Source organism: Chionomys nivalis, chromosome 2 (genome assembly GCF_950005125.1).
Source record: "Chionomys nivalis chromosome 2, mChiNiv1.1, whole genome shotgun sequence".
NCBI classification, from domain to species: domain Eukaryota; kingdom Metazoa; phylum Chordata; class Mammalia; order Rodentia; family Cricetidae; genus Chionomys; species Chionomys nivalis.
This window is the reverse complement of record NC_080087.1, coordinates 110,855,627-110,866,435: the sequence shown is the minus strand read 5'-3', so window position 1 is coordinate 110,866,435 and position 10,809 is coordinate 110,855,627. Positions and strand designations below refer to the sequence as shown.

General features: G+C 48.2%; 1 protein-coding gene across 1 annotated transcript; it reads left to right on the top strand.

Annotated features, from left to right (window-relative positions):
• Window positions 1-530: 530 nt before the first annotated feature.
• Spata3 (spermatogenesis associated 3) lies at window positions 531-9,716 on the top strand. The gene is made up of 4 exons (XM_057763295.1): window positions 531-834; window positions 4,937-5,111; window positions 7,150-7,293; window positions 9,593-9,716. The coding sequence occupies exons 1-3, from the start codon at window positions 531-533 to the stop codon at window positions 7,253-7,255; spliced, it is 585 nt and encodes a 194-aa protein (XP_057619278.1). The 3' UTR covers window positions 7,256-7,293; window positions 9,593-9,716.
• The last annotated feature ends 1,093 nt before the right edge of the window (window positions 9,717-10,809 follow it).

Below are 10,809 nucleotides of genomic sequence, written 5' to 3'. Positions count from 1 at the left end.
AAAGTGTTAAAAGAAGCCAAATCTTCAGAAAAGTTCCCTGAAAACTTACTAAACAAATGGCGACCATAGATGTTTGTGTTTGGGGACAGACATGTGGAAACCAGTGACAGAGCTGAGAGTTCCATCCAGAATATCTTCGAATAAGAGATAGCTCCTGTGGACCCAGGAACACGCAGTGGAAAGGTGCCCCCAAACTGGTGCTCTAGTCACAGAACCAAGGGGATCCAGTTGTCGTAGGCCTACTGTCTTAGTCAGGCCCTGAAGAGATAGGGCCGCTGCTGCCCCCTGCCTGTTCCAGCGAGAAGTCCTGGAAGAGAAAAGATGCTCCAGAGAAGACTGCCAGAGCCCTAGCCATGGGATCCACCCTGGCTTTTGTGACCTCACAGGAGGTATGGGTGACTCTTGTCTGTGGGACCTTGCTCCAGTCAAAGACCAGAGCCATACCCGTAAGGGAGACCACCTCCCTAGGGAGGGAGCCAGGAAATTCACAGCTCCATGTAGCTCCTCCGTGTTAGCCTAGAAGGATCACCATGAAGAAGGTCAAGAAGAAAAAGTCCGATTCCAGGCGCCGCAGGGATTCCATTTCACCGCAGGCTAGCTCCGACTCCTCACAGCATCCCAGCTCGGAAACCCCACCGACATGCCCAGAGCCCACCTCGCCACCGTCGCAGCCACAGCCCTGCCAGGAGTCCACCCCACCACAAGTTAACCCTGAACCTCTACCGCAACCGCCTGCACCCCAGGCTCTCCCAGCTGCAGAACGGCGGGCCTCAACGCCATGCCTGGTACCTGCAAAGGTTGAACCCAAAGCAAGCTCTCCATCCAGGAAACCAGGTGGGCAGACTTCCTGTTTAAGTACTTCTATCCTTCTCGTTGATGGGGTCCCAGAGCCCAGTTCTTGTATGATGTTGGTGTGCAGTTAGTATGTTACCTGGGGCCATGTTTATGAAGGAAGAAGGGGAGTAACTACCAGAGAGGCCAGAATTCCTGGGTTTTGTCATTCCATACATCCAAGGTCTCACTGGTTACTATGAATACATAGTAACGTTGAACTCGGCTCTATGGTGAGACTCTCTCCTTAGCAATCTGTCAACAACTGTTTAGAAATTAAAGACAAACTGTTTAGAAGAAGTGAGGCCATCATATGCCTTAAGACTACATTTTTTTTTTTTTTTTTGGTTTTTCGAGACAGGGTTTATCTGTGGTTTTGGAGCCTGTCCTGGAACTAGCTCTTGTAGACCAGGCTGGTCTCGAACTCACAGAGATCCGCCTGCCTCTGCCTCCCAAATGCTGGGATTAAAGGCGTGCGCCACCACCGCCCGGCTTAAGACTACATTTTTGTCGGGCTCTTCTCCTGAGAAACCTGACTAGCACAAAGAAGATTGCCCAGAGTGGGGTGACAGTTTTTGAGAGAACTGGGGTTTCCTGTTTATCAGGTGGAAGATGGGAGAAAAGTTTTTCCGTATTGTCCCAAGAGGTCTGACCTTGAACACAAAGAGAGGATAGCGTAATAAAATCCAGGATTCCTGGCTAAATTCTAACTTCAGATAAACCACATAATGTTAGTATATGTGTTTCAAATAAGCATCCTGTATTTCTGTTTGCTAAGTTGTCAACCTTTCCCACAGAAGAGACTAGAGAAGAATCTGCTCAAGGTCTAAAACAAACAAAACAACAATAACAACAAAATAACACTTTGTAGCCATCAGTTCTGTCTACAATTAAACGGCTGGCTGGCTGACTGCCAAAAAGCGATCCCCATCTGCTTGGATAGCCAATGAGAGGCCAAACTCTGGACAGTATAAAGGGGACTGAGTGGAGCTGGGATGCTTCAGACTGCTAAGGATAATGGCGATAGCCAATCAAACTGACCGCGGGCTATTCTTTCAGTATCTGGCACTCAAGCTCAGCCGTCTAACATAATCATCTTATCTGATAATACTGCAGGGATGGTATTATTCCTCTGCCCACTTTATAGATAAGGAAACCAGGGTTTAAACTAGCTAGCAGGCCCTGGAGCAGCCCTTGGTACTGCTGAAAAGGGGACTTCATTCTAGTCTGACTCCAGAATCCTTACCCTTAACCACAGCTAACCTTCCAATACCAAGAAACCAGCTTAGTCTCTCAAGAAGGACATCTTTCTCTGACCTTTCCTTGAGCTGTGACCGGGTGCTCTGTGTCCTTGAGCAGGCCACGATCTCTTTGCCACAGCAATCCTGAGACAGTCTGAGTAGAAAGTTAATGAGAGCTCTAAATCCAAGGACTTGCCAGGACACCTATGCCTCTGTGACTAAACACCACGTCCTTTGACCTGTGGTGGCTGTGTGTGTGACGTGAGCATGAACCATGGAGACAAACATTTCTGGATGATGACCTCAGAACTGGTGTCACCAGTAGAAGGCAAACTGTGCTTTTGCAAATCTTTTAAGTCTTGAAGCAGTCGCTTAGAAGGCGGTGGGGTATTGAAGGGGTGAAGACATGGCCCACAGCATTTGTTAACTTTCTCATCACTGTGACCAAATGAATGAAACAGCCGAAAGGATGAATTATTCACGTTGGTTCACAGTTTTAAGGTTACCCTTGCATCATGGCAAGAAATAGCTCAGAGTAAAGCAGCCAGGAAGTGGAGAAAGGAAGGACAGGAAGGACAAACATATCCTGCAAAGACGTACCCTGGTATGTCTTCCTGCTAGGCTCCACCTCCTACCTTTTGCCAACTCCCAATAAGGCCACATTGTGAATCCATGGAAGGGATTAATCCGTTCATTAGATCAGCGCCTCCACAGATCTAATTTTTCTCCAGAAACACCTTAATAGACACACCCAGGGGTGTGCATTACAGATAACCTTGGCGTTTTCAAATCAGCCAAGATGAGGAGATTCACCATCACGTTCATTGAGGTTATACTGGACACCTCATGTTGCTTCTCAGGGAATCTTCCCCCTCTCAGAAAGAGCAGGCAGAAAGGTTGGAAGTGTGGGCTGAAGACTTTCAAATATATGATGTCACTTTCTATAGCCACGCCTTTTTAACGCAAAATAATGTGACTCAGGGCAGTGCCAATCCTCCGTTACAGTGACGGTCATTAAAAAAGGACAATAACATATTGGAGATTTAGAATTCAGAATATACACTGTTAGTAGGAATGTTAGTGAGATGTCTACTGTGGGAAACAATCTGGAAGTTACCACGTGACCCATTCCATTTCTGAGTATCCACACGAGAGAATTTAAACCACACCCAGACAGAAACCAATATGTGAACGTCCTAACAGCACTGTTGATAATAGCTAAAAGTTGGAAACAACCCAGTGCCCAGCACATGATGAACGGGTAAACTAAATGTGGTATAAAACATCAGAATACTGTGAAACACTACTTGCAAAGGAAAAATAATGTGCTTTATTGATAACCGCTACAACACAGATGAACCTTAAAAATACTAGTCTAGAGAAGCCGATCCTCCCAAGAGTTAATACATATTATTTGATTTCACTTGCAAAATGCCCAGAATAGGTTAATCTATTGCCCTGGATAGGAAAGAGAGAAGTGGGGGTGTCTGATGATAGGGTGAGGTTTCTTCTTCAGGAGATGGAAGTGTCCCAAAGCTATATAGTTGTGATGGTCACACAACTCCACAAACATACTAAAGTCACCTAGCACACTAATAGGAAATTAAAGGACTTTGAGAGTTATATCTCAATTTCAACTTTTTAAGCTGAAAATAAAAGCATTGTTTGTAGAATCCTTGCTTTCCCCATTCCAAGAAAACCATGTGTTTTATAAGACAGACTAAGCAGGAAGTGTACTGAACCTGCTAGCTGACTAACTGGCTTTACAGCACTGAAGACTGAAGCCCTTGTCAAACCCAGCTGGAATTATCCATCAAAAACCAGCTTGGCCAGAAACAAAGGTAACATCTTCCAGTTCTGCTAAGTCAGGTCCCAGAAGAACACAGAAATGGTAAGATTAGGGAACTGTTTCTGGGAGAATAAAGCGGTGTAGTGTTTGCCTTTAGGATAAACTGGTGCTCACGATGTACATGGAATATAACAACACCAACTCCAGGAGTCTCGTTGCAGCCTCTCATGGACAGTACCATCGCCTGCTCACATCACTTCCTACCAGTTCCATAGGAAGGACTTTCCCTGACTTAAAGGTTAAAGATCTTGCTCCCAGCACTCGAGAGCCAAAGGCAGGATCTCTGAGGCCAGCCTGATCTACAGAACGAGTTCCAAGACAGCCAGGGCTATGTAGAGAAACCCTGTCTTAAAAAGAAAAAAAAAAGTTGGAGATCTTGAGCTGATGTCCACTTCTTTTTTTCTTTTCTTTTTGTTTTTTAGGGTTTTTTGTTGTTGCTGCTGTTGTCATTGTTGTTGTTGTTGTTGTTGCTGTTTTTTCAAGACAGGGTTTCTCTGTAGCTTTGGAGCCTGTGCTAGGACTAGCTTTTGTAGACCAGGCTGGCCTCGAACTCACAGAGATCCGCCTCTGCCTCCCAAGTCCTGGGATTAAAGGTGTGTGCCACCACCACCCGGCAAGTTAATGTCCACTTCTGTAATGAACTTGCTATGCTCTTTAAGCCTCAGGTTTCTTATCTGAAAAAAACGAAACCAGCACATTCCATGTCACAGGGTTGCTGTCCCAATTGAACACGGATGACAGGAAGCACTAGACAGGTGTAAGCAATCTCTTTGCATTGCTGTGATTCTTCCCAAGTGATACCAGCCTGTAACCCACCTCTTCTTCCAAACAGCTAGTCCCCCTTGTGTTTGAGAAGGGACAGCCCTGTAGGGGAGCTGCCTTCTTATCGTTCAGTCTCACGCCTTTGGGGTTTCCTGTGGTAACACTGCAGCTGTGACTTCTAGGGTTGCCCTCAAGACTGTGCCCCACCCCCAGGAACATGGCGCCGCCCTCATTTCTCTCATTCTCTGTCCAGCAGTGCCTCTGACCTATATGGCTCCACGCTCCTGTTCCTGTATGGCCTGCCCTGGCAGCTCTGCTTGCTGGCGTCGTCTGGGGCTGTGTCACAGCCGCATCTCCGATGTCCTCCTGCCTCGGGACTGGCAAGCCATGCCGGGGAGAGGATTCCCAAACCTTCTCACCTTCTACAGGTTCCCAAGCAAGTGGGAGGGATAAAGCCTTGAGCGTATAGTTCCCAGGGCCAGGCTCCGTCCTCAGACCTTAGTAGCAACGTGTGTAATAAATTCCTCCAGAAACCATAGGTCTTTCCAAAGGAAAGCCTTCCCCTCTAAATATTCAATTCTGCTTTGGTGGGCAGACTCTTGTGGTACTTTTTCTCTTTTCCACAGAAGCCCTCACTCCTGAGAGCACCCCTCCACCCTAGCCCATTTACATATATATATGGAATATATATATTCCAGTCACCTTTTTTGATTCATTCCATACATAGGCAGCATCTATTTAGCACACTGTATGTGAATTATCCCTGGAACTCATCAATAAACCTGATTATAACTCACACGCCCTTTCTACTAATAATAGAAAAACCTGCCCCATTCAGAGTAGGCCGTGCTGTTACCATGAGCATCCACAAGGGCCTTATGTTCCAGATTGGTCCGTTGTCAGTCCCTCCTCCATGGCATCGCCCAGTCTTTGGTTGATGTTCCTCTTCCACAATGACCTCAGCAGAAATGTTTCTAGCCACTGTCACTCACGGGAAGACCCTCGTCCATGTTAAGAACGGACTGAAGATGTCTTCATTCTTGCAGGACTGCTGGGTTACGTGTTGGGGCTAAGAGAGGGGCGTCTGCCCAGATGATCAGTCCCACTTGTGCTCAAGACGACACAAAAGCCCCTGGCAAAGGGCCTTCCACGCGGAGGCCTTCTATTCTACAGCAGGAGCGCGGCCCACTGTCCCACATTCTTCTCCTCTCCTTACCTTTGCCAGCTCCCTCTCCTGCAGAATGTGAAAGACACACACACACACACACACACACACACGGGGGGGGGAGGGAGGGAGGGAGAGAGGGAGGAAGGGAGGGATGGAGGGAGAGAGGGAGGGAGGGAGGGAGGGAGGGAGGGAGGGAGGGAGGGAGGGAAGAAGGGAGGGAGAGAGGGAAGGAGGGAGGGAGGGAGGGGCTGCTCTAGGGAACAGAACATGCCTGGCATCAGAGATGCCAGCTTGTCAATCCCGTCCAGGAAAAGCCTGCCCACCACTCACCCACATAATGTGCCCATCCATCTGCTGCCAGGTGGTGACTGGGTTCCCATGGGTAAAAAGAATCAAAGTCTGCTCTAGCTGGATGCTAAGCACTATGAGAGTCACCTAAACATCTTCACCTTCCAACATGTTCAACCTGGTCGGTAGCTAAGACACATGCGTTTAGAAACCTCTACACAAAACAAGTAGTGTTGGGTCCAGGAGGGTTCCTGGGAGTTTGAGAGGAAGACAGCACCATGTCAGGGTCCACAGCATTGTGTGCCCAGTGTATGAGCCAACCCCAAGAGCATCCTGGGGTCCTCTACTGCTTAAGATGAAGAGGAGGGGTCTTTTAAGCTGTAGGAAAAACCAAAACAAGGTTCAGACTTAGGAAAGCAAGGGAAGGAGGCCTGGATCCCATGGCCAGCGAGAGACTCGTGGTTTTTATTTCTTTTCCCAAGGGAAAGACTGCTTCCACAGTCTTTACCTTTTCAGAGGACTTAAAATAGGCATTCACGTTAGACAAGAATCCCTGCTTTGGTCGGCTTCCTCTCAGATGGGCTGCTTCGTTTCCGGGATGCCTTCGTTGCATTTACCGGTACACTTGTTTGCTGTCCCAGTCTTTGCGGTGGTATCACTAATCTGTGCTTTCCTGATATCTAAACGTCTCTGAAATGCCTCCGAGAGTTGTTGTGAAGCCTAAAGGGGACATTGAGTGGGGGGTGCCGGGTACCTGGCCCGGCACATCATGGTCTGGACCACCCTCATCCCATCACCCCTCTGAGGCACCAGGCCTAGGCCAGCCCACCTTCATGCCCCAGGGGTCTTGCTGGAAGCTTTGTAGGAAGGGGCGGGGGCACTCGTTAGGGTACCCTTTCCTTCCTTTAGAAGGAAGATCAGGACGGGACCCTCTAAGTTCCCTTGTCTCCTTCCAGGACACAGACACTAAACTTTTCTCCCCCAACCCCCCTTTCTGCTCTGCTTTGCAGAAAACCTTCAAGGAAATACTGCACTTCCCGTAACTCACGCACTTCAGGCTCTCGGGGCTGTTGCTGTGTCTCTGGGGGCCCTGGGAGCTGCCTACTTCATCGCTGAATCCTTGTGAACTGAACCCCAGGCCCATGGTCCGGCAGGTAGGAGGATCGCCTTGTTCCTTTCCTCTAGATAGAGCTATCTCAAGGTGGACTAGGCCTTCAGCCTGTCAGGGAAAGTTCATCGTCTAGGCAACTCATTCCTGACTCAAGATAGGCTGTCATGGCTGTTCCGGGACAATTTATAAGAACCATCAGGACGAACTCCTACCTTTTCTCTTGTCCCCTGCCCTGCTATGGCTTCCCTAGCCCCATGGGAAGAAGTAGCGTGGTTGGGATTAGGTTGCTCACAATTTGGGGTCTTTCTTAGAATGTCTAAGAAAACTGACCACCCTTCTCAACATCTCTAGTCCGACCTCTCTTTGGTGGCTTAGCTCCCCCGGTGTACCCCCCCAACTCCAGTGACTGTTTCCACTCACACCAGTGTCCTCCAGCCTGTTCCACAAGGTTCTTTGGAATGTGTGTGATCTCTCCTGCTCATTATATCACACCATCTCTGAGTATGGGGATGTCTTCAAAGGCCACTCCATTTCACCTGAGCCCCCTGAGCCCCTGAAGCAGAGCTGGAAACAAGGACTGGGTACACCCGATACCTTAAGGAAGTACTCTCAGGAGAAAGCCAAGGTGGGTGGGAAGGCAAGAGCAAGAAGGGAAGGCCTCAACCTGGCTCCATGGAGCCCCCGAATGTTATTTGTACAATAGGGCTGCTCCCTCAAGAGACACAAAGCTTCCCCTTCCATGTCCCTGCGCCCCTTGATCAGTATGGGACTATAGGGGTGTAGGGAGCAAATTTGGGTCTTGGTGGAAAAATCAGTTCCTCAGCCTGAGTGCCAGTCACTGGAGGAAGGAGTAGCCCTTGGTTATCAGCAGCCAAAATCTACCATTCAAAGAGCCAATGCATAAGCTGAGAAGGGAACTGGGCAAAGTGATCGCCAAGAGCACCCACGGTCATCCCAATAGCTAGATCTTGTTCAATGAATACTTAAAAAGTGGTGGTTGAGGGAGGGAGCCAGAGCCAAGGGAGATATCTCAGCCTGACCCTGAGCCGTCTATCGTCCATGGGAGTGGATGGGTGATGATTGAAGTCAGACACAGGTCTGGGAATCAATGCTTAAAATATTTAAACATCCAAATCCTGCAAATGGCTCCAGTGGGGGTCATTTTGCCAGAGCTCCTGATGTCCATTCAAGGGTCATCTGAGGAATAATAGTAAACCACCCTGCCCTCCAGGAAACATCGCATGCAGCACCTAAGAGCCTTGGCTTCCCTCTTCTTGCTGGGAGTGAGGAGGTGTTTGAGGGACATAGTTGGCGGCTGCTGTGTCTTGTTATCATACCAGCATGGCGCCCAAAAAGTTGCTGGATTTGGAGTTAACGTGACAATCTCTAGTCTAGACTGTACCGTTTGGATTCGGTGTTAGATGCATGTTCTTAACTTCTCTGTCAGTGTTATCTCTAGTCGAGAGTAACAGCTCTCTCTCTCTGAAGACTATGGACATGAGGAGTCAAAGAGAGAGACTCAGAGGTGCCATGTTCAGGGCCATTGCCCCAGGTGGGGATGACAGTGGCACTAGCCACATAAAAGATGCAAGCATTTCATCTATGAGATTCCTTGTAGCATCACTGCTTGGAAGTACGGGTTCTGCAAGCATGCAGGCTTAGGGTTAGATGTTCCTTTGGCATCCAGTGCCTGGAGCCTGGGGCAGTTTCTGGCATCTCATTCTCTTCCTGTTAAGTGGAGATAATACCAGCAGAACTCTCTTGTTGGGAAGACTGAATTTTAAAACTGGTAATGGCGAGATGTCTCAGTAAGTGAAGTATTTGCCTGGCAAGCATGAGGGTCTGAGTTCAAATCCCCATCACCCATGTAAAAAGCCAGAACCAGCAGTGTAATCCCAATGTTGTAGACTAAGAGGCGGGGATTCTTAGGGCTCTCGGGTCAGCCAATCTAGCCGATCCCTGATCTCTAGGTTCAGCGAGAGACTACACCTTGTCTCAAAATAAGAAGGAAAGCAATTGAGGAAGACTCATCATGTTGACCTCTGCCTTCTGCACATATATGTCAATCTGCACACATGCAGAGACAGATGGGTGGAGAGGGGAGGAGGAAGAAAGAAGAGGAAGAGAAAGAAGAGGAAGAGAAGGAAGAGGAAGAGAAGGAAGAAGAGGAGGAGAAAAGGAGGAATTTGAATCCTAAGATGATTAACCTTTTTACAAAAAGCATTTAGTTGTTGAACCCTCATTGGGAAGACTGTCAAAATGGAAAGTTGTCTAGATAGATGACAAGGGATTGATTAAGCTAATAACTGTGTCACTTACCTATTATTTATCTTTCCTTACAGATCCAGTGTCCATCAAAGGATCTCACTTGTCACCAAAATAGAGAAAGAAAGATATCTTGTCTCTTTTCATCATTTTATTTTATTTTTTTATTTTTGAGACAAGGACTTCCTACCTAGTCCAGGAGAGCCATTAACTCCTAATCTTCCTAGCAGAGCCTGCAGAACGCTAGGGTTTCAGGTGTGTGCCACCAGACCCAGGTAGAAATCTGTCTTCAGTGTGTTTTACTCAGAAATATAAAAGTTGGATCCAGCACCCAGGCATGGAGGTAAGAGCCTTGAGGATGTTTCAGTCTGAGAAGGAACCTACCATTCCTGGCTTGGCCTCTCACCAGGGAGAACCACAGTACACACATTAAACAGGACAATGTTTTCTCGCTCTAAAAGCAAGAACGACGGGGCTCATCTCAACGCCTAATTTAACTGGTCAGTCGCATGTCAGGCCAGTTAACAAGGGCAGGAGGGACAAGCTAGTAAAAAGCCTGTGTTCTGGGAGGCAAGGGCCCTGAACCCAGCAGGGCTATCTCTAGGAAATGGCCCCTCTTGGCATTACTTGTGAAGGGGTCCTGATCTGCTTGCACCCTGTGACTACATCTGGTCAGTGCTGGGTGGGCTTTTTCTTCTAATTCTTAAACTGTCAGGTAGAATCTTAGTCTACAGTAATCCCAGCAAATACTCCTGGAAGAAGCAGGTGTTACAAGGAAGGGAGAAGACAGCACTGGCGACAGTGGCCTCTGCAGGCAGCTGGAGGCAGACCCTGCTGGTACCACCTTGGAAGACAGCAGTACACACCGTCAGAACAAACCCACCCAAGAGAAAACTAACAGTTAGTAGCCGCTGCTACCTGCTGTTGATGGCGGCCTACCAAGAGGGAGATGGCTGTACTTCCATCCTCAGGAGAGGAATCCTGTAGACAGAGAAGAGTAGAATGGCAGAGAAAGTCATGCCCAAGCCTTGTGGAGCAGGTAAGGGTGGGATAAGAACCTGCTGTTCCTCTAAGAGTTGGCCAAGGGGGAAATCTAGCCAGACTGCCCCCAGTGAGGCAGGTAACTGATCTTCCTGGAGCAGTGGATAGAACTGAGTGGATAGGTCAGGCTAGTTAGTTACTGGAAGTCCCCAGAGCCTGTGAATCTTTGTTTAAGGTGATCCAGCAAATACCACTAGTTGAGGGAACAAGTGATCGGCACTGGGGTTCCGTCCCTGAGCCCATAGAAATGTTC

What these genes read in the sequence shown, in the direction of transcription:
- Spata3 (XM_057763295.1), top strand. Translation starts at nt 531, where the DNA reads ATGAAGAAGGTCAAGAAGAAAAAGTCCGATTCCAGGCGCCGCAGGGAT. An exon ending in CTCTCCATCCAGGAAACCAG is followed by an intron (nt 835 to 4,936) that starts GTGGGCAGACTT and finishes TTCTCTGTCCAG; the next exon opens with CAGTGCCTCTGACCTATATG. An exon ending in AACCTTCTCACCTTCTACAG is followed by an intron (nt 5,112 to 7,149) that starts GTTCCCAAGCAA and finishes TCTGCTTTGCAG; the next exon opens with AAAACCTTCAAGGAAATACT.